This window comes from Scyliorhinus torazame, chromosome 4 (genome assembly GCF_047496885.1).
Source record: "Scyliorhinus torazame isolate Kashiwa2021f chromosome 4, sScyTor2.1, whole genome shotgun sequence".
Taxonomy (NCBI): domain Eukaryota; kingdom Metazoa; phylum Chordata; class Chondrichthyes; order Carcharhiniformes; family Scyliorhinidae; genus Scyliorhinus; species Scyliorhinus torazame.
The window spans coordinates 3,889,741-3,913,820 of record NC_092710.1 but is presented as its reverse complement, the minus strand read 5'-3'; the positions used below and the strand labels follow the sequence as shown (position 1 = coordinate 3,913,820).

The 24,080-nt window shown below is 46.0% G+C and overlaps 1 protein-coding gene across 2 annotated transcripts in view; it reads right to left on the bottom strand.

Moving 5' to 3' along the window:
* LOC140410100 (smoothelin-like protein 2) overlaps nt 1–24,080 on the bottom strand; it is a 177,726-nt gene that overhangs the window by 146,501 nt on the left and 7,145 nt on the right. For both annotated transcript variants that reach the window (XM_072498039.1, XM_072498038.1), the window contains exon 2: nt 6,231–6,348. In XM_072498039.1, coding sequence (XP_072354140.1) covers nt 6,231–6,347 — 117 coding nt within the window. In that variant the 5' untranslated portion in view covers nt 6,348. The remainder of the gene's footprint in view (nt 1–6,230; nt 6,349–24,080) is intronic.

Genomic DNA, 24,080 nt, shown 5'->3' with positions numbered 1-24,080 from the left:
TACACTGACTGGTGTCTCTCAGTCCCCTCACTCTCAGGGAGATATCTGTACACTGACTGGTGTCTCTCAGTCCCCTCTCTCTCTCAGGGAGATATCTGTACACTGACTGGTGTCTCTCAGTCCCCTCTCTCTCAGGGAGATATCTGTACACTGACTGGTGTCTCTCAGTCCCCCCCCCCCCTCTCTCTCAGGGAGATATCTGTACACTGACTGGTGTCTCTCAGTCCTCTCTCTCAGGGAGATATCTGTACACTGACTGGTGTCTCTCAGTCCCCTCTCTCTCTCAGGGAGATATCTGTACACTGACTGGTGTCTCTCAGTCCTCTCTCTCAGGGAGATATCTGTACACTGACTGGTGTCTCTCAGTCCCCCCCCCCCCCCCCCTCTCTCTCTCAGGGAGATATCTGTACACTGACTGGTGTCTCTCAGTCCTCTCTCTCAGGGAGATATCTGTACACTGACTGGTGTCTCTCAGTCCCCCCTCTCTCTCAGGGAGATATCTGTACACTGACTGGTGTCTCTCAGTCCCCTCTCTCTCTCAGGGAGATATCTGTACACTGACTGGTGTCTCTCTGTTCCCCCTCTCTCTCAGGGAGATATCTGTACACTGACTGGTGTCTCTCAGTCCCCTCGCTCTCAGGGAGATATCTGTACACTGACTGGTGTCTCTCTGTCCCCCCTCTCTCTCAGGGAGATATCTGTACACTGACTGGTGTCTCTCAGTCCCCTCTCTCTCAGGGAGATATCTGTACACTGACTGGTGTCTCTCAGTCCTCTCTCTCAGGGAGATATCTGTACACTGACTGGTGTCTCTCAGTCCTCTCTCTCTCTCAGGGAGATATCTGTACACTGACTGGTGTCTCTCAGTCCCCTCTCTCTCAGGGAGATATCTGTACACTGACTGGTGTCTCTCAGTCCTCTCTCTCTCTCAGGGAGATATCTGTACACTGACTGGTGTCTCTCAGTCCCCTCTCTCAGGGAGATATCTGTACACTGACTGGTGTCTCTCAGTCCCCTCTCTCTCTCTCTCTGGGAGATATCTGTACACTGACTGGTGTCTCTCAGTCCCCTCTCTCTCTCAGGGAGATATCTGTACACTGACTGGTGTCTCTCAGTCCCCTCTCTCTCAGGGAGATATCTGTACACTGACTGGTGTCTCTCAGTCCCCTCTCTCTCTCAGAGAGATATCTGTACACTGACTGGTGTCTCTCAGTCCCCTCGCTCTCTCAGGGAGATATCTGTACACTGACTGGTGTCTCTCCGTCCCCGTCCCCCCTTCTCTCTCAGGGAGATATCTGTACACTGACTGGTGTCTCTCAGTCCTCTCTCTCAGGGAGATATCTGTACACTGACTGGTGTCTCTCAGTCCCCCCTCTCTCTCAGGGAGATATCTGTACACTGACTGGTGTCTCTCAGTCCTCTCTCTCTCAGGGAGATATCTGTACACTGACTGGTGTCTCTCAGTCCCCCCTCTCTCTCTCAGGGAGATATCTGTACACTGACTGGTGTCTCTCAGTCCTCTCTCTCTCAGGGAGATATCTGTACACTGACTGGTGTCTCTCAGTCCCCTCTCTCTCTCAGGGGTGTATCTGTACACTGACTGGTGTCACTCAGTCCTCTCTCTCTCAGGGAGATATCTGTACACTGACTGGTGTCCCTCAGTCCTCTCTCTCTCTGGGAGATATCTGTACACTGACTGGTGTCTCTCAGTCCCCTATCTCTCTCAGGGGGGTATCTGTACACTGACTGGTGTCTCTCAGTCCTCTCTCTCTCAGGGAGATATCTGTACACTGACTGGTGTCCCTCAGTCCCCTCTCTCTCAGGGAGATATCTGTACACTGACTGGTGTCTCTCAGTCCCCCCCCCCCCCCTCTCTCTCAGGGAGATATCTGTACACTGACTGGTGTCTCTCAGTCCTCTCTCTCAGGGAGATATCTGTACACTGACTGGTGTCTCTCAGTCCCCCCTCTCTCTCAGGGAGATATCTGTACACTGACTGGTGTCTCTCAGTCCCCTCTCTCTCTCAGGGAGATATCTGTACACTGACTGGTGTCTCTCTGTTCCCCCTCTCTCTCAGGGAGATATCTGTACACTGACTGGTGTCTCTCAGTCCCCTCTCTCTCAGGGAGATATCTGTACACTGACTGGTGTCTCTCTGTCCCCCCTCTCTCTCAGGGAGATATCTGTACACTGACTGGTGTCTCTCAGTCCCCTCTCTCTCAGGGAGATATCTGTACACTGACTGGTGTCTCTCAGTCCTCTCTCTCAGGGAGATATCTGTACACTGACTTGTGTCTCTCAGTCCTCTCTCTCTCTCAGGGAGATATCTGTGCACTGACTGGTGTCTCTCAGTCCCCTCTCTCTCAGGGAGATATCTGTACACTGACTGGTGTCTCTCAGTCCTCTCTCTCTCTCAGGGAGATATCTGTACACTGACTGGTGTCTCTCAGTCCCCTCTCTCAGGGAGATATCTGTACACTGACTGGTGTCTCTCAGTCCCCTCTCTCTCTCTCTCTGGGAGATATCTGTACACTGACTGGTGTCTCTCAGTCCCCTCTCTCTCTCAGGGAGATATCTGTACACTGACTGGTGTCTCTCAGTCCCCTCTCTCTCAGGGAGATATCTGTACACTGACTGGTGTCTCTCAGTCCCCTCTCTCTCTCAGAGAGATATCTGTACACTGACTGGTGTCTCTCAGTCCCCTCGCTCTCTCAGGGAGATATCTGTACACTGACTGGTGTCTCTCCGTCCCCCCCCCCCCCCCCCCTCTCTCTCAGGGAGATATCTGTACACTGACTGGTGTCTCTCAGTCCTCTCTCTCAGGGAGATATCTGTACACTGACTGGTGTCTCTCAGTCCCCCCTCTCTCTCAGGGAGATATCTGTACACTGACTGGTGTCTCTCAGTCCTCTCTCTCTCAGGGAGATATCTGTACACTGACTGGTGTCTCTCAGTCCCCTCTCTCTCTCTCAGGGAGATATCTGTACACTGACTGGTGTCTCTCAGTCCTCTCTCTCTCAGGGAGATATCTGTACACTGACTGGTGTCTCTCAGTCCCCTCTCTCTCTCAGGGGGGTATCTCTACACTGACTGGTGTCTCTCAGTCCCCTCGCTCTCTCAGGGAGATATCTGTACACTGACTGGTGTCCCTCAGTCCTCTCTCTCTCTGGGAGATATCTGTACACTGACTGGTGTCCCTCAGTCCTCTCTCTCTCTGGGAGATATCTGTACACTGACTGGTGTCTCTCAGTCCCCTATCTCTCTCAGGGGGGTATCTGTACACTGACTGGTGTCTCTCAGTCCTCTCTCTCTCAGGGAGATATCTGTACACTGACTGGTGTCCCTCAGTCCCCTCTCTCTCAGGGAGATATCTGTACACTGACTGGTGTCTCTCAGTCCCCTCTCTCTCAGGGAGATATCTGTACACTGACTGGTGTCTCTCAGTCCCCTCTCTCTCTCAGGGAGATATCTGTACGCTGACTGGTGTCTCTCAGTCCCCTCTCTCTCTCAGGGAGATATCTGTACACTGACTGGTGTCTCTCAGTCCCCTCTCTCTCTCAGGGAGATATCTCTACACTGACTGGTGTCTCTCAGTCCCCTCTCTCTCAGAGAGATATCTGTACACTGACTGGTGTCTCTCAGTTCCCTCGCTCTCTCAGGGAGATATCTGTACACTGACTGGTGTCTCTCAGTCCCCTCTCTCTCTCAGGGAGATATCTGTACACTGACTGGTGTCTCTCAGTCCCCTCTCTCTCTCAGGGGGGTATCTGTACACTGACTGGTGTCTCTCAGTCCTCTCTCTCTCAGGGAGATATCTGTACACTGACTGGTGTCCCTCAGTCCTCTCTCTCTCAGGGAGATATCTGTACACTGACTGGTGTCTCTCAGTCCCCTCTCTCTCTCAGGGGGGTATCTGTACACTGACTGGTGTCTCTCAGTCCTCTCTCTCTCAGGGAGATATCTGTACACTGACTGGTGTCCCTCAGTCCCCTCTCTCTCAGGGAGATATCTGTACACTGACTGGTGTCTCTCAGTCCCCTCTCTCTCAGGGAGATATCTGTACACTGACTGGTGTCTCTCAGTCCCCTCTCTCTCTCAGGGAGATATCTGTACGCTGACTGGTGTCTCTCAGTCCCCTCTCTCTCTCAGGGAGATATCTGTACACTGACTGGTGTCTCTCAGTCCCCTCTCTCTCTCAGGGAGATATCTCTACACTGACTGGTGTCTCTCAGTCCCCTCTCTCTCTCAGAGAGATATCTGTACACTGACTGGTGTCTCTCAGTTCCCTCGCTCTCTCAGGGAGATATCTGTACACTGACTGGTGTCTCTCAGTCCCCTCTCTCTCTCAGGGAGATATCTGTACGCTGACTGGTGTCTCTCAGTCCCCTCTCTCTCTCAGGGAGATATCTGTACACTGACTGGTGTCTCTCAGTCCCCTCTCTCTCTCTCAGGGAGATATCTGTACACTGACTGGTGTCTCTCAGTCCCCTCTCTCTCTCAGGGAGATATCAGTACACTGACTGGTGTCTCTCAGTCCCCTCTCTCTCTCAGGGAGATATCTGTACGCTGACTGGTGTCTCTCAGTCCCCTCTCTCTCTCAGGGAGATATCTGTACACTGACTGGTGTCTCTCAGTCCCCTCTCTCTCTCAGGGAGATATCTGTACACTGACTGGTGTCTCTCAGTCCCCTCTCTCTCTCAGGGAGATATCTGTAAACTGACTGGTGTCCCTCAGTCCTCTCTCTCTCTCAGGGGGATATCTGTACACCGACTGGTGTCCCTCAGTCCCCTCTCTCTCAGGGAGATATCTGTACACTGACTGGTGTCTCTCAGTCCCCTCTCTCTCAGGGAGATATCTGTACACTGACTTGTGTCTCTCAGTCCCCCCTCTCTCTCACGGAGATATCTGTACACTGATTGGTGTCTCTCAGTCCCCTCTCTCAGGGAGATATCTGTACACTGACTGGTGTCTCTCAGTCCCCTCTCTCTCTCAGGGAGATATCTGTACACTGACTGGTGTGACTCAGTCCCCTCTCTCTCTCAGGGAGATATCTGTACACTGACTGGTGTCTCTCAGTCCCCTCTCTCTCTCTCAGGGAGATATCTGTACACTGACTGGTGTCTCTCTGTCCCCTCTCTCTCAGGGAGCTATCTGTACACTGACTGGTGTCTCTCAGTCCCCTCTCTCTCAGGGAGCTATCTGTACACTGACTGGTGTCTCTCAGTCCCCTCTCTCTCAGGGAGATATCTGTACACTGACTGGTGTCTCTCAGTCCCCTCTCTCTCAGGGAGCTATCTGTACACTGACTGGTGTCTCTCAGTCCCCTCTCTCTCAGGGAGATATCTGTACACTGACTGGTGTCTCTCAGTCCCCTCTCTCTCAGGGAGATATCTGTATACTGACTGGTGTCTCTCTGTCCCCTCTCTCTCAGGGAGCTATCTGTACACTGACTGGTGTCTCTCAGTCCCCTCTCTCTCAGGGAGATATCTGTACACTGACTGGTGTCTCTCAGTCCCCTCTCTCTCTCAGGGAGATATCTGTACACTGACTGGTGTCTCTCAGTCCCCTGTCTCTCAGGGAGATATCTGTACACTGACTGGTGTCTCTCAGTCCCCTCTCTCTCTCAGGGAGATATCTGTACACTGACTGGTGTCTCTCAGTCCCCTCTCTCTCAGGGAGATATCTGTACACTGACTGGTGTCTCTCAGTCCCCTCTCTCTCAGGGAGATATCTGTACACTGACTGGTGTCTCTCAGTCCCCCCTCTCTCTCAGGGAGATATCTGTACACTGACTAGTGTCTCTCAGTCCCCTCTCTCTCTCAGGGAGGTATCTGTACACTGACTGGTGTCTCACAGTCCTCTCTCTCTCAGGGAGATATCTGTACACTGACTAGTGTCTCTCAGTCCCCTCTCTCTCTCTCAGGGAGATATCTGTACACTGACTGGTGTCTCTCAGTCCCCTGTCTCTCAGGGAGATATCTGTACACTGACTGGTGTCTCTCAGTCCCCTCTCTCTCTCAGGGAGATATCTGTACACTGACTGGTGTCTCTCAGTCCCCTCTCTCTCAGGGAGATATCTGTACACTGACTGGTGTCTCTCAGTCTCCCTCTCTCTCTCAGGGAGATATCTGTACGCTGACTGGATTATCTCAATCCCATTCTTTCTTTGCTGAATTGTCCCTGGCTCACACCACAATCCTCATTGTGATCCGCAGATGGCCAGATCTTACTGTATCGTCATTGGTCGGACAACCCTTCGCATCTCCTAGGCAACAGGTATCTGGGCTCTCTGCTGCAACCCCAGAATCCTGCACAGCGGGTTCAGGGGCCTCACTATTCTTCTCCATCCTGAAATACAAATTAAAATTAGCAAATGTTTAGAGTTTTGTGTTGGATCTTAGTTTGCCGATAGTCACAGGACGGAGGTGGATGGGTGCTGGCAACGCGGGAATTGGAAAACCGCCCTGAACCCCTCGATTAGATTCCAGTCTGTAACTCACTCCCGGGTATCTGTTATTCTGTATATAAACCATCCCAAATCCCTCGATTAGATTCCAGTCTGTAACTCACTCCCGGGTATCTGTTATTCTATATATAAACCATCCCGAACCCCTCGATTAGATTCCAGTCTGTAACTCACTCCCGGGTATCTGTTATTCTGTATATAAACCACCCCAAACCCCTCGGTTAGATTCCAGTCTGTAACTAACTCCCGGGTATCTGTTATTCTATATATAAACCACCCCGAACCCCTCGATTAGATTCCAGTCTGTAACTCACTCCCGGGTATCTGTTATTCTATATATAAACCACCCTGAATCCCTCGATTAGATTCCAGTCTGTAACTCACTCCCGGTTATCTGTTATTCTATATATAAACCACCCCGAACCCCTCGATTAGATTCCAGTCTGTAACTCACTCCCGGGTATCTGTTATTCTATATATAAACCACCCCGAACCCCTCGATTAGATTCAAGTCTGTAACTCACTCCCGTGTATCTGTTATTCTATATATAAACCACCCCAAACGCCTCGATTAGATTCCAGTCTGTAACTAACTCCCGGGTATCTGTTATTCTATATATAAACCACCCCGAACCCCTCGATTAGATTCCAGTCTGTAACACACTCCCGGGTATCAGTTATTCTATATATAAACCACACTGAACCCCTCGATTAGATTCCAGTCTGTAACTCACTCCCGGGTATCTGTTATTCTATATATAAACCACCCCGAAACCCTCGATTAGATTCCAGTCTGTAACTCACTCCCAGGTATCTTTATTCTATATATAAGCCACCCCGAACCCCTCGATTAGATTCCAGTCTGTAACTCACTCCCAGGTATCTGTTATTCTATATATAAGCCACCCCGAACCCCTCGATTAGATTCCAGTCTGTAACTCACTCCCGCGTATCTGTTATTCTATATATAAACCACCCCGAACCCCTCGATTAGATTCCAGTCTGTAACTCACTCCCGCGTATCTGTTATTCTATATATAAATCACCCTGAACCCCTCGATTAGATTCCAGTCTGTAACTCACTCCCGCGTATCTGTTATTCGATATATAAATCACCCTGAACCCCTCGATTAGATTCCAGTCTGTAACTCACTCCCGGGTATCTGTTAGTCAATATATAAACCACCCCGAAACCCTCGATTAGATTCCAATCTGTAACTCACTCCCGGGTATCTGTTAGTCAATATATAAACCAACCCGAACCCCTCGATTAGATTCAAGTCTGTAACTCACTCCCGGGTATCTGTTATTCTATATATAAACCACCCCGAACCCCTCGATTAGATTCCAGTCTGTAACTCACTCCCGCGTATCTGTTATTCTATATATAAATCACCCTGAACCCCTCGATTAGATTCCAGTCTGTAACTCACTCCCGCGTATCTGTTATTCTATATATAAACCATCCCGATCCCCTCGATTAGATTCCAGTCTGTAACTCCCTCCCGGGTATCTGTTATTCTGTATATAAACCGCCCTGAACCCCCCGATTAGATTCCAGTCTGTAACTCACTCCCGGGTCTCTGTTATTCTATATATAAACCACCCCGAACCCCTCGATTAGATTCCAGTCTGTAACTCACTCCCAGGTATCTGTTATTCTATATATAAACCACCCCGAACCCCTCGATTAGATTCCAGTCTGTAACTCACTCCCGGGTATCTGTTATTCTATATATAAACCACAACGAGCCCCCCGATTAGATTCCAGTCTGTAACTCACTCCCGGGTCTCTGTTATTCTATATATAAACCGCCCCGAACCCCTCGATTAGATTCCAGTCTGTAACTCACTCCCGGGTATCTGTTATTCTATATATAAATCACCCCGAACCCCTCGATTAGATTCCAGTCTGTAACTCACTCCCGGGTCTCTGTTATTCTATATATAAACCGCCCCGAACCCCTCGATTAGATTCCAGTCTGTAACTCACTCCCGGGTATCTGTTATTCTATATATAAACCACCCGAAACCCTCGATTAGATTCCAGTCTGTAACTCACTCCCGGGAATCTGTTATTCTATATATAAATCACCCCGAACCCCTCGATTAGATTCCAGTCTGTAACTCACTCCCGGGTATCTGTTATTCTATATATAAACCACCCCGAACCCCTCGATTAGATTCCTGTCTGTAACTCACTCCCGGGTATCTGTTATTCGACATATAAACCACCCTGAACCCCTCGATAAGATTCCAGTCTGTAACTCACTCCCGGGTATCTGTTATTCTGTATATAAACCACCCCGAACCCCTCGATTAGATTCCAGTCTGTAACTCACTCCCGGGTATCTGTTATTCTATATATAAACCACCCCGAACCCCTCGATTAGATTCCAGTCTGTAACTCACTCCGGGGTATCTGTTATTCTGTATATAAACCACCCCGAACCCCTCGATTAGATTCCAGTCTGTAACTCACTCCCGGGTATGTATTATTCTATATATAAACCACCCCGAACCCCTCGATTAGATTCCAGTCTGTAACTCACTCCCGGGTATCTGTTATTCTATATATAAACCATCACGAACCCCTCGATTAGATTCCAGTCTGTAACTCACTCCCGGGTATCTGTTATTCTGTATATAAACCACCCCGAACCCCTCGATTAGATTCCAGTCTGTAACTCACTCCCGGGTATCTGTTATTCTATATATAAACCACCCCGAACCCCTCGATTAGATTCCAGTCTGTAACTCACTCCCGGGTATCTGTTATTCTGTATATAAACCACCCTGTACCCCTTGATTAGATTCCAGTCTGTAACTCACTCCCGGGTATGTGTTATTCTATATATAAACCACCCCGAACCCCTCGATTAGATTCCAGTCTGTAACTCACTCCCGGGTATCTGTTATTCTATATATAAACCATCCCGAACCCCTCGATTAGATTCCAGTCTGTAACTCACTCCCGGGTATGTGTTATTCTATATATAAACCACCCTGAACCGCTCGATTAGATTCCAGTCTGTAACTCACTCCCGGGTATCTGTTATTCTATATATAAACCACCCCGAACGCCTCGATTAGATTCCAGTCTGTAACTCACTCCCGGGTATCTGTTATTCTATATATAAACCACCCCGAACCCCTCGATTAGATTCCAGTCTGTAACTCACTCCCGGGTATCAGTTATTCTATAGATAAACCATCTCGAACCCCTCGATTAGATTCCAGTCTGTAACTCACTCCCGGGTATCTGTTATTCTATATATAAACCACCCCGAACCCCTCGATTAGATTCCAGTCTGTAACTCACTCCCGGGTATCTGTTATTCTGTATATAAACCACCCCGAACCCCTCGATTAGATTCCAGTCTGTAACTCACTCCCGGGTATCTGTTATTCTATATATAAACCACCCTGAACCCCTCGATTAGATTCCAGTCTGTAACTCACTCCCGGGTATCTGTAATTCTATATATAATCCACCCCGAACCCCTCGATTAGATTCCAGTCTATAACTCACTCCAGAGTATCTGTTATTCTATATATAAACCACCGAGAACCCCTCGATTAGATTCCAGTCTGTAACTCACTCCCGGGTATCTGTTATTCTATATATAAACCACCCCAAAATACCTCGATTAGATTCCAGTCTGTAACTCACTCCCGGGTATCTGTTATTCTATATATAAACCACCCCGAACCCCTCGATTAGATTCCAGTCTGTAACTCACTCCCGGGTATCTGTTATTCTATATATAAACCACCCCGAACCCCTCGATTAGATTCCTGTCTGTAACTCACATCTCGGGTATCTGTTATTCGACATATAAACCACCCTGAACCCCTCGATTAGATTCCAGTCTGTAACTCACTCCCGGGTATCTGTTATTCTGTATTTAAACCACCCCGAACCCCTCGATTAGATTCCAGTCTGTAACTCACTCCCGGGTATCTGTTATTCTATATATAAACCACCCCGAACCCCTCGATTAGATTCCAGTCTGTAACTCACTCCGGGGTATCTGTTATTCTGTATATAAACCACCCCGAACCCCTCGATTAGATTCCAGTCTGTAACTCACTCCCGGGTATCTGTTATTCTGTATATAAACCACCCTGAACCCCTCGATTAGATTCCAGTCTGTAACTCACTCCCGGGTATCTGTTATTCTATATATAAACCACCCCGATCCCCTCGAATAGATTCCAGTCTGTAACTCACTCCCGGGTATGTGTTATTCTATATATAAACCACCCCGAACCCCTCGATTAGATTCCAGTCTGTAACTCACTCCCGGGTATCTGTTATTCTATATATAAACCATCCCGAACCCCTCGATTAGATTCCAGTCTGTAACTCACTCCCGGGTATCTGTTATTCTGTATATAAACCACCCCGAACCCCTCGATTAGATTCCAGTCTGTAACTCACTCCCGGGTATCTGTTATTCTATATATAAACCACCCCGAACCCCTCGATTAGATTCCAGTCTGTAACTCACTCCCGGGTGTCTGTTATTCTGTATATAAACCACCCTGTACCCCTCGATTAGATTCCAGTCTGTAACTCACTCCCGGGTATCTGTTATTCTTTATATAAACCACCCCGAACCCCTCGATTAGATTCCAGTCTGTAACTCACTCCCGGGTATGTGTTATTCTATATATAAACCACCCTGAAGCCCTCGATTAGATTCCTGTCTGTAACTCACTCCCGGGTATCTGTTATTCTATATATAAACCACCCTGAAGCCCTCGATTAGATTCCAGTCTGTAACTCACTCCCGGGTATCTGTTATTCTATATATAAACCACCCTGAACCCCTCGATTAGATTCCAGTCTGTAACTCACTCCCGGGTATCTGTTATTCTATATATAAACCACCCCGAACCCCTCGATTAGATTCCAGTCTGTAACTCACTCCCGGGGTCTGTTATTCTATATATAAACCACCCTGAACCCCTCGATTAGATTCCAGTCTGTAACTCACTCCCGGGTATCTGTTATTCTATATATAAACCACCCCGAACCCCTCGATTAGATTCCAGTCTGTAACTCACTCCCGGGTATCTGTTATTCTGTATATAAACCACCCCGAACCCCTCGATTAGATTCCAGTCTGTAACTCACTCCCGGGTATCTGTTATTCTATATATAAACCACCCCGAACCCCTCGATTAGATTCCAGTCTGTAACTCACTCCCGGGTACCTGTTATTCTATATATAAACCACCCCGAACACCTCGATTATATTCCAGTCTGTAACTCACTCCCGAGTATCTGTTATTCTATATATAAACCACCCCGAACCCCTCGATTAGATTCCAGTCTGTAACTCACTCCCGGGTATCTGTTATTCTGTATATAAACCAACCCGAACCCCTCGATTAGATTCCAGTCTGTAACTCACTCCCGGGTATCTGTTATTCTATATATAAACCACCCCGAACCCCTCGATTAGATTCCAGTCTGTAACTCACTCCCGGGTATCTGTTATTCTATATATAAAACATCCCAAACACCTCGATTAGATTCCAGTCTGTAACACACTGCGGGTGTCTGTTATTCTATATATAAACCACCCCGAACCCCTCGATTAGATTCCAGTCTGTAACTCACTCCCGGGTATCTGTTATTCTATATATAAACCACCCTGAACCGCTCGATTAGATTCCAGTCTCTAACTCACTCACGGGTATCTGTTATTCTATATATAAACAGCCCGAACGCCTCGATTAGATTCCAGTCTGTAACTCACTCCCTGGTATCTGTTATTCTATATATAAACCACCCCAAACGCCTCGATTAGATTCCAGTCTGTAACTAACTCCCGGGTATCTGTTATTCTATATATAAACCACCCTGAACCCCTCGATTAGATTCCAGTCTGTAACTCACTCCCGGGTATCTGTTAATCTATATATAAACCACCCCGAACCCCTCGATTAGATTCAAGTCTGTAACTCACTCCCGTGTATCTGTTATTCTATATATAAACCACCCCAAACGCCTCGATTAGATTCCAGTCTGTAACTCACTCCCGGGGATCTGTTATTCTATATATAAACCACCCCGAACCCCTCGATTAGATTCCAGTCTGTAACACACTCCCGGGTATCAGTTATTCTATATATAAACCACCCTGAACCCCTCGATTAGATTCCAGTCTGTAACTCACTCCCGGGTATCTGTTATTCTATATATAAACCACACTGAACCCCTCGATTAGATTCCAGTCTGTAACTCACTCCCGGGTATCTGTTATTCTATATATAAACCACCCCGAAACCCTCGATTAGATTCCAGTCTGTAACTCACTCCCAGGTATCTTTATTCTATATATAAGCCACCCCGAACCCCTCGATTAGATTCCAGTCTGTAACTCACTCCCAGGTATCTGTTATTCTATATATAAGCCACCCCGAACCCCTCGATTAGATTCCAGTCTGTAACTCACTCCCGGGTATCTGTTATTCTATATATATACCACCCCGAACCCCTCGATTAGATTCCAGTCTGTAACTCACTCCCGGGTATCTGTTATTCTGTATATAAACCACCCTGAACCCCTCGATTAGATTCCAGTCTGTAACTCACTCCCGGGTTTCGGTTATTCTATATATAAACCACCCCGAACCCCTAGATTAGATTCCAGTCTGTAACTCACTCCCGGGTATGTGTTATTCTATATATAAACCACCCCGAACCCCTCGATTAGATTCCAGTCTGTAACTCACTCCCGCGTATCTGTTATTCTATATATAAATCACCCTGAACCCCTCGATTAGATTCCAGTCTGTAACTCACTCCCGCGTATCTGTTATTCTATATATAAACCATCCCGATCCCCTCGATTAGATTCCAGTCTGTAACTCCCTCCCGGGTATCTGTTATTCTATATATAAACCGCCCTGAACCCCCCGATTAGATTCCAGTCTGTAACTCACTCCCGGGTCTCTGTTATTCTATATATAAACCGCCCCGAACCCCTCGATTAGATTCCAGTCTGTAACTCACTCCCGGGTATCTGTTATTCTATATATAAATCACCCCGAACCCCTCGATTAGATTCCAGTCTGTAACTCACTCCCGGGTCTCTGTTATTCTATATATAAACCGCCCCGAACCCCTCGATTAGATTCCAGTCTGTAACTCACTCCCGGGTATCTGTTATTCTATATATAAACCACCCGAAACCCTCGATTAGATTCCAGTCTGTAACTCACTCCCGGGAATCTGTTATTCTATATATAAATCACCCCGAACCCCTCGATTAGATTCCAGTCTGTAACTCACTCCCGGGTATCTGTTATTCTATATATAAACCACCCCGAACCCCTCGATTAGATTCCTGTCTGTAACTCACTCCCGGGTATCTGTTATTCGACATATAAACCACCCTGAACCCCTCGATTAGATTCCAGTCTGTAACTCACTCCCGGGTATCTGTTATTCTGTATATAAACCACCCCGAACCCCTCGATTAGATTCCAGTCTGTAACTCACTCCCGGGTATCTGTTATTCTATATATAAACCACCCCGAACCCCTCGATTACATTCCAGTCTGTAACTCACTCCGGGGTATCTGTTATTCTGTATATAAACCACCCCGAACCCCTCGATTAGATTCCAGTCTGTAACTCACTCCCGGGTATGTATTATTCTATATATAAACCACCCCGAACCCCTCGATTAGATTCCAGTCTGTAACTCACTCCCGGGTATCTGTTATTCTATATATAAACCATCACGAACCCCTCGATTAGATTCCAGTCTGTAACTCACTCCCGGGTATCTGTTATTCTGTATATAAACCACCCCGAACCCCTCGATTAGATTCCAGTCTGTAACTCACTCCCGGGTATCTGTTATTCTATATATAAACCACCCCGAACCCCTCGATTAGATTCCAGTCTGTAACTCACTCCCGGGTATCTGTTATTCTGTATATAAACCACCCTGTACCCCTCGATTAGATTCCAGTCTGTAACTCACTCCCGGGTATGTGTTATTCTATATATAAACCACCCCGAACCCCTCGATTAGATTCCAGTCTGTAACTCACTCCCAGGTATCTGTTATTCTATATATAAACCATCCCGAACCCCTCGATTAGATTCCAGTCTGTAACTCACTCCCGGGTATGTGTTATTCTATATATAAACCACCCTGAACCGCTCGATTAGATTCCAGTCTGTAACTCACTCCCGGGTATCTGTTATTCTATATATAAACCACCCCGAACGCCTCGATTAGATTCCAGTCTGTAACTCACTCCCGGGTATCTGTTATTCTATATATAAACCACCCCGAACCCCTCGATTAGATTCCAGTCTGTAACTCACTCCCGGGTATCAGTTATTCTATAGATAAACCATCTCGAACCCCTCGATTAGATTCCAGTCTGTAACTCACTCCCGGGTATCTGTTATTCTATATATAAACCACCCCGAACCCCTCGATTAGATTCCAGTCTGTAACTCACTCCCGGGTATCTGTTATTCTGTATATAAACCACCCCGAACCCCTCGATTAGATTCCAGTCTGTAACTCACTCCCGGGTATCTGTTATTCTATATATAAACCACCCTGAACCCCTCGATTAGATTCCAGTCTGTAACTCACTCCCGGGTATCTGTAATTCTATATATAATCCACCCCGAACCCCTCGATTAGATTCCAGTCTATAACTCACTCCAGAGTATCTGTTATTCTATATATAAACCACCGAGAACCCCTCGATTAGATTCCAGTCTGTAACTCACTCCCGGGTATCTGTTATTCTATATATAAACCACCCCAAAATACCTCGATTAGATTCCAGTCTGTAACTCACTCCCGGGTATCTGTTATTCTATATATAAACCACCCCGAACCCCTCGATTAGATTCCAGTCTGTAACTCACTCCCGGGTATCTGTTATTCTATATATAAACCACCCCGAACCCCTCGATTAGATTCCTGTCTGTAACCCACATCTCGGGTATCTGTTATTCGACATATAAACCACCCTGAACCCCTCGATTAGATTCCAGTCTGTAACTCACTCCCGGGTATCTGTTATTCTGTATTTAAACCACCCCGAACCCCTCGATTAGATTCCAGTCTGTAACTCACTCCCGGGTATCTGTTATTCTCTATATAAACCACCCCGAACCCCTCGATTAGATTCCAGTCTGTAACTCACTCCGGGGTATCTGTTATTCTGTATATAAACCACCCCGAACCCCTCGATCAGATTCCAGTCTGTAACTCACTCCCGGGTATCTGTTATTCTGTATATAAACCACCCTGAACCCCTCGATTAGATTCCAGTCTGTAACTCACTCCCGGGTATCTGTTATTCTATATATAAACCACCCCGAACCCCTCGAATAGATTCCAGTCTGTAACTCACTCCCGGGTATGTGTTATTCTATATATAAACCACCCCGAACCCCTCGATTAGATTCCAGTCTGTAACTCACTCCCGGGTATCTGTTATTCTATATATAAACCATCCCGAACCCCTCGATTAGATTCCAGTCTGTAACTCACTCCCGGGTATCTGTTATTCTGTATATAAACCACCCCGAACCCCTCGATTAGATTCCAGTCTGTAACTCACTCCCGGGTATCTGTTATTCTATATATAAACCACCCCGAACCCCTCGATTAGATTCCAGTCTGTAACTCACTCCCGGGTGTCTGTTATTCTGTATATAAACCACCCTGTACCCCTCGATTAGATTCCAGTCTGTAACTCACTCCCGGGTATCTGTTATTCTTTATATAAACCACCCCGAACCCCTCGATTAGATTCCAGTCTGTAACTCACTCCCGGGTATGTGTTATTCTATATATAAACCACCCTGAAGCCCTCGATTAGATTCCTGTCTGTAACTCACTCCCGGGTATCTGTTATTCTATATATAAACCACCCTGAAGCCCTCGATTAGATTCCAGTCTGTAACTCACTCCCGGGTATCTGTTATTCTATATATAAACCACTCCGAACCCCTCGATTAGATTCCAGTCTGTAACTCACTCCCGGGTTAGTGTTATTCTATATATAAACCACCCTGAACCGCTCGATTAGATTCCAGTCTGTAACTCACTCCCGGGTATCTGTTATTCTATATATAAACCACCCCGAACGCCTCGATTAGATTCCAGTCTGTAACTCACTCCCGGGTATCTGTTATTCTATATATAAACCACCCCGAACCCCTCGATTAGATTCCAGTCTGTAACTCACTCCCGGGTATCAGTTATTCTATAGATAAACCATCTCGAACCCCTCGATTAGATTCCAGTCTGTAACTCACTCCCGGGTATCTGTTATTCTATATATAAACCACCCCGAACCCCTCGATTAGATTCCAGTCTGTAACTCACTCCCGGGTATCTGTTATTCTGTATATAAACCACCCCGAACCCCTCGATTAGATTCCAGTCTGTAACTCACTCCCGGGTATCTGTTACTCTATATATAAACCACCCTGAACCCCTCGATTAGATTCCAGTCTGTAACTCACTCCCGGGTATCTGTAATTCTATATATAATCCACCCCGAACGCCTCCATTAGATTCCAGTCTATAACTCACTCCAGAGTATCTGTTATTCTATATATAAACCACCCAGAACCCCTCGATTAGATTCCAGTCTGTAACTCACTCCCGGGTATCTGTTATTCTATATACAAACCACCCCAAAATACCTCGATTAGATTCCAGTCTGTAACTCACTCCCGGGTATCTGTTATTCTATATATAAACCACCCCGAACCCCTCGATTAGATTCCAGTCTGTAACTCACTCCCGGGTATCTGTTATTCTATATATAAACCACCCTGAACCCCTTGATTAGATTCCAGTCTGTAACTCACTCCCGGGTATCTGTTATTCTATATATAAACCATCCCGAACCCCTCGATTAGATTCCAGTCTGTAACTCACTCCCTAGTATCTGTTATTCTATATATAAACCATCCCGAACCCCTCGATTAGATTCCAGTCTGTAACTCACTCCCGGGTATCTGTTATTCTATATATAAACCATCCTGAACACCTCGATTAGATTCCAGTCAGTAACTCACTCCCGGGTATCTGTTATTCTATATATAAACCACCCTGAACCCCTCGATTAGATTCCAGTCTATAACTCACTCCCGAGTATCTGTTATTCTATATATAAACCACCCTGAACCCCTCGATTAGATTCCAGTCTGTAACTCACTCCCGGGTATCTGGTATTCTATATATAAACCACACTGAACCCCTCGATTAGATTCCAGTCTGTAACTCACTCCCGGGTATCTGTTATTCTATATATAAACCATCCCGAACCCCTCGATTAGATTCCAGTCTGTAACTCACTCCCGAGTATCTGTTATTCTATATATAAACCATCCCGAACCCCTCGATTAGATTCCAGTCTGTAACTCACTCCCGGGTATCTGTTATTCTATATATAAACCATCCTGAACACCTCAATTAGATTCCAGTCAGTAACTCACTCCCGGGTATCTGTTATTCTATATATAAACCACCCTGAACCCCTCGATTAGATTCCAGTCTATAACTCACTCCCGAGTATCTGTTATTCTATATATAAACCACCCTGAACCCCTCGATTAGATTCCAGTCTGTAACTCACTCCCGGGTATCTGTTATTCTATATATAAACCACCCCGAACCCCTCGATTAGATTCCTGTCTGTAACTCACTCCCGGGTATCTGTTATTCTATATATAAACCACCCCGAACACCTCGATTAGATTCCAGTCTGTATCTCACTCCCGGGTATCTGTTGTTCTGTATATAAACCACCCCGAAACCCTCGATTAGATTCCAATCTGTAACTCACTCCCGGTATCTGCTATTCTGTATATAAACCACGCCGAACCCCTCGATTAGATTCCAGTCTGTAACACACTCCCGGTATCCGTTATTCTGTATATAAACCACCCCGAACCCCTCGATTAGATTCCAGTCTGTAACTCACTCCCGGGTATCTGTTGTTCTGTATATAAACCACCCCGAACCCCTCGATTAGATTCCATTCTGTAACTCACTCCCGGGTATCTGTTATTCTATATATAAATGACCCCGAACCACTCGATTAGATTCCAGTCTGTAACTCACTCCCGGGTATCTGTTATTCTATATATAAACGACCCCGATCCCCTCGATTAGATTCCAGTCTTAACTCACTCCCGGGTATCTGTTATTCTGTATATAAACCACCCCGAACACCTCGATTAGATTCCAGTCTGTGACTCACTCCCGGGTATCTGTTATTCTATATATAAACCACCCCGAACCCCTCGATTAGATTCCAGTCTGTAACTCACTCCCGGGTATCTGTTATTCTATATATAAACCACCCCGAAACCCTCGATTAGATTCCAATCTGTAACTCACTCCCGGGTTTCTGTTATTCTATATATAAACCACCCCGAACCCCCCGATTAGATTCCAGTCTGTAACTCACTCCCGGGTATCTGTTATTCTATATATAAACCACACCGAAACCCTCGATTAGATTCCAGTCTGTAACTCACTCCCGGGTATCTGTTATTCTATATATAAACCATCCCGAACCCCTCGATTAGATTCCAGTCTGTAACTCACTCCCGGGTATCTGTTATTCTATATCTAAACCACCCCAAACACCTCGATTAGATTCCAGTCTGTATCTCACTCCCGGGTATTCTGTTATTCTGTATATAAACCACCCCGAACCCCTCGATTAGATTCCTGTCTGTAACCCACATCTCGGGTATCTGTTATTCGACATATAAACCACCCTGAACCCCTCGATTAGATTCCAGTCTGTAACTCACTCCCGGGTATCTGTTATTCTGTATTTAAACCACCCCGAACCCCTCGATTAGATTCCAGTCTGTAACTCACTCCCGGGTATCTGTTATTCTATATATAAACCACCCCGAACCCCTCGATTAGATTCCAGTCTGTAACTCACTCCGGGGTATCTGTTATTCTGTATATAAACCACCCCGAACCCCTCGATTAGATTCCAGTCTGTAACTCACTCCCGGGTATCTGTTATTCTGTATATAAACCACCCTGAACCCCTCGATTAGATTCCAGTCTGTAACTCACTCCCGGGTATCTGTTATTCTATATATAAACCACCCCGAACCCCTCGAATAGATTCCAGTCTGTAACTCACTCCCGGGTATGTGTTATTCTATATATAAACCACCCCGAACCCCTCGATTAGATTCCAGTCTGTAACTCACTCCCGGGTATCTGTTATTCTATATATAAACCATCCCGAACCCCTCGATTAGATTCCAGTCTGTAACTCACTCCCGGGTATCTGTTATTCTGTATATAAACCACCCCGAACCCCTCGATTAGATTCCAGTCTGTAACTCACTCCCGGGTATCTGTTATTCTATATATAAACCACCCCGAACCCCTCGATTAGATTCCAGTCTGTAACTCACTCCCGGGTGTCTGTTATTCTGTATATAAACCACCCTGTACCCCTCGATTAGATTCCAGTCTGTAACTCACTCCCGGGTATCTGTTATTCTTTATATAAACCACCCCGAACCCCTCGATTAGATTCCAGTCTGTAACTCACTCCCGGGTATGTGTTATTCTATATATAAACCACCCTGAAGCCCTCGATTAGATTCCTGTCTGTAACTCACTCCCGGGTATCTGTTATTCTATATATAAACCACCCTGAAGCCCTCGATTAGATTCCAGTCTGTAACTCACTCCCGGGTATCTGTTATTCTATATATAAACCACCCCGAACCCCTCGATTAGATTCCAGTCTGTAACTCACTCCCGGGTTAGTGTTATTCTATATATAAACCACCCTGAACCGCTCGATTAGATTCCAGTCTGTAACTCACTCCCGGGTATCTGTTATTCTATATATAAACCACCCCGAACGCCTCGATTAGATTCCAGTCTGTAACTCACTCCCGGGTATCTGTTATTCTATATATAAACCACCCCGAACCCCTCGATTAGATTCCAGTCTGTAACTCACTCCCGGGTATCAGTTATTCTATAGATAAACCATCTCGAACCCCTCGATTAGATTCCAGTCTGTAACTCACTCCCGGGTATCTGTTATTCTATATATAAACCACCCCGAACCCCTCGATTAGATTCCAGTCTGTAACTCACTCCCGGGTATCTGTTATTCTGTATATAAACCACCCCGAACCCCTCGATTAGATTCCAGTCTGTAACTCACTCCCGGGTATCTGTTACTCTATATATAAACCACCCTGAACCCCTCGATTAGATTCCAGTCTGTAACTCACTCCCGGGTATCTGTAATTCTATATATAATCCACCCCGAACGCCTCCATTAGATTCCAGTCTATAACTCACTCCAGAGTATCTGTTATTCTATATATAAACCACCCAGAACCCCTCGATTAGATTCCAGTCTGTAACTCACTCCCGGGTATCTGTTATTCTATATACAAACCACCCCAAAATACCTCGATTAGATTCCAGTCTGTAACTCACTCCCGGGTATCTGTTATTCTATATATAAACCACCCCGAACCCCTCGATTAGATTCCAGTCTGTAACTCACTCCCGGGTATCTGTTATTCTATATATAAACCACCCTGAACCCCTTGATTAGATTCCAGTCTGTAACTCACTCCCGGGTATCTGTTATTCTATATATAAACCATCCCGAACCCCTCGATTAGATTCCAGTCTGTAACTCACTCCCTAGTATCTGTTATTCTATATATAAACCATCCCGAACCCCTCGATTAGATTCCAGTCTGTAACTCACTCCCGGGTACCTGTTATTCTATATATAAACCATCCTGAACACCTCGATTAGATTCCAGTCAGTAACTCACTCCCGGGTATCTGTTATTCTATATATAAACCACCCTGAACCCCTCGATTAGATTCCAGTCTATAACTCACTCCCGAGTATCTGTTATTCTATATATAAACCACCCTGAACCCCTCGATTAGATTCCAGTCTGTAACTCACTCCCGGGTATCTGGTATTCTATATATAAACCACACTGAACCCCTCGATTAGATTCCAGTCTGTAACTCACTCCCGGGTATCTGTTATTCTATATATAAACCATCCCGAACCCCTCGATTAGATTCCAGTCTGTAACTCACTCCCGAGTATCTGTTATTCTATATATAAACCATCCCGAACCCCTCGATTAGATTCCAGTCTGTAACTCACTCCCGGGTATCTGTTATTCTATATATAAACCATCCTGAACACCTCAATTAGATTCCAGTCAGTAACTCACTCCCGGGTATCTGTTATTCTATATATAAACCACCCTGAACCCCTCGATTAGATTCCAGTCTATAACTCACTCCCGAGTATCTGTTATTCTATATATAAACCACCCTGAACCCCTCGATTAGATTCCAGTCTGTAACTCACTCCCGGGTATCTGTTATTCTATATATAAACCACCCCGAACCCCTCGATTAGATTCCAGTCTGTAACTCACTCCCGGGTATCTGTTATTCTATATATAAACCACCCCGAACACCTCGATTAGATTCCAGTCTGTATCTCACTCCCGGGTATCTGTTGTTCTGTATATAAACCACCCCGAAACCCTCGATTAGATTCCAATCTGTAACTCACTCCCGGTATCTGCTATTCTGTATATAAACCACGCCGAACCCCTCGATTAGATTCCAGTCTGTAACACACTCCCGGTATCCGTTATTCTGTATATAAACCACCCCGAACCCCTCGATTAGATTCCAGTCTGTAACTCACTCCCGGGTATCTGTTGTTCTGTATATAAACCACCCCGAACCCCTCGATTAGATTCCATTCTGTAACTCACTCCCGGGTATCTGTTATTCTATATATAAATGACCCCGAACCACTCGATTAGATTCCAGTCTGTAACTCACTCCCGGGTATCTGTTATTCTATATATAAACGACCCCGATCCCCTCGATTAGATTCCAGTCTTAACTCACTCCCGGGTATCTGTTATTCTGTATATAAACCACCCCGAACACCTCGATTAGATTCCAGTCTGTGACTCACTCCCGGGTATCTGTTATTCTATATATAAACCACCCCGAACCCCTCGATTAGATTCCAGTCTGTAACTCACTCCCGGGTATCTGTTATTCTATATATAAACCACCCCGAAACCCTCGATTAGATTCCAATCTGTAACTCACTCCCGGGTTTCTGTTATTCTATATATAAACCACCCCGAACCCCCCGATTAGATTCCAGTCTGTAACTCACTCCCGGGTATCTGTTATTCTATATATAAACCACACCGAAACCCTCGATTAGATTCCAGTCTGTAACTCACTCCCGGGTATCTGTTATTCTATATATAAACCATCCCGAACCCCTCGATTAGATTCCAGTCTGTAACTCACTCCCGGGTATCTGTTATTCTATATCTAAACCACCCCAAACACCTCGATTAGATTCCAGTCTGTATCTCACTCCCGGGTATTCTGTTATTCTGTATATAAACTACCCCGAAACCCTCGATTAGATTCCAGTCTGTAACACACTCCCGGGTATCTGTTATTCTGTATATAAACCACCCCGAACCCCTCGATTAGATTCCAGTCTGTAACACACTCCCGGTATCTGTTATTCTGTATATAAACCACCCCGAACCCCTCGATTAGATTCCAGTCTGTAACTCACTCCCGGGTATCTGTTGTTCTGTATATAAACCACCCCGAACTTCTCGATTAGATTCCAGTCTGTAACTCACTCCCGGGTATCTGTTATTCTATATATAAACCACCCCGAACCCCTCGATTAGATTCCAGTCTGTAACTCACTCCCGGGTATCTGTTATTCTATAGATAAACCACCCCGAACCCCTCGATTAGATTCCTGTCTGTAACTCACTCCCGGGTATCTGTTATTCTAGATATACACACCAAAACCCTCGATTAGATTCCAGTCTGTAACTCACTCCCGGGTATCTGTTATTCTCGATATAAACCACCTCGAACCCCTCGATTAGATTCCAGTCTGTAACTCACTCCCAGGTGTCTGTTATTCGATATATAAACCACCCCAAACCCCTCGATTAGATTCCAGTCTGTAACTCACTCCCGGGTATCTGTTATTCTATAGATAAACCACCCCGAACCCCTCGATTAGATTCCAGTCTGTAACTCACTCCCGGGTATCTGTTATTCTATATATAAGCCACCCCGAACCCCTCGATTAGATTCCAGTCTGTAACTCACTTCCGGGTATCTGTTATTCTATATATCAACCACCCCGAACCCCTCGATTAGATTCCAGTCTGTAACTCACTCCCGGGTATCTGTTATTCGATATATAAACCACCCCAAACCCCTCGATTAGATTCCAGTCTGTAACTCACTCCCGGGTATCTGTTATTCTATAGATAAACCACCCCGAACCCCTCGATTAGATTCCAGTCTGTAACTCACTTCCGGGTATCTGTTATTCTATATATCAACCACCCCGAACCCCTCGATTAGATTCCAGTCTGTAACTCACTTCCGGGTATCTGTTATTCTATATATCAACCACCCCGAACCCCTCGATTAGATTCCAGTCTGTAACTCACTCCCGGGTATCTGTTATT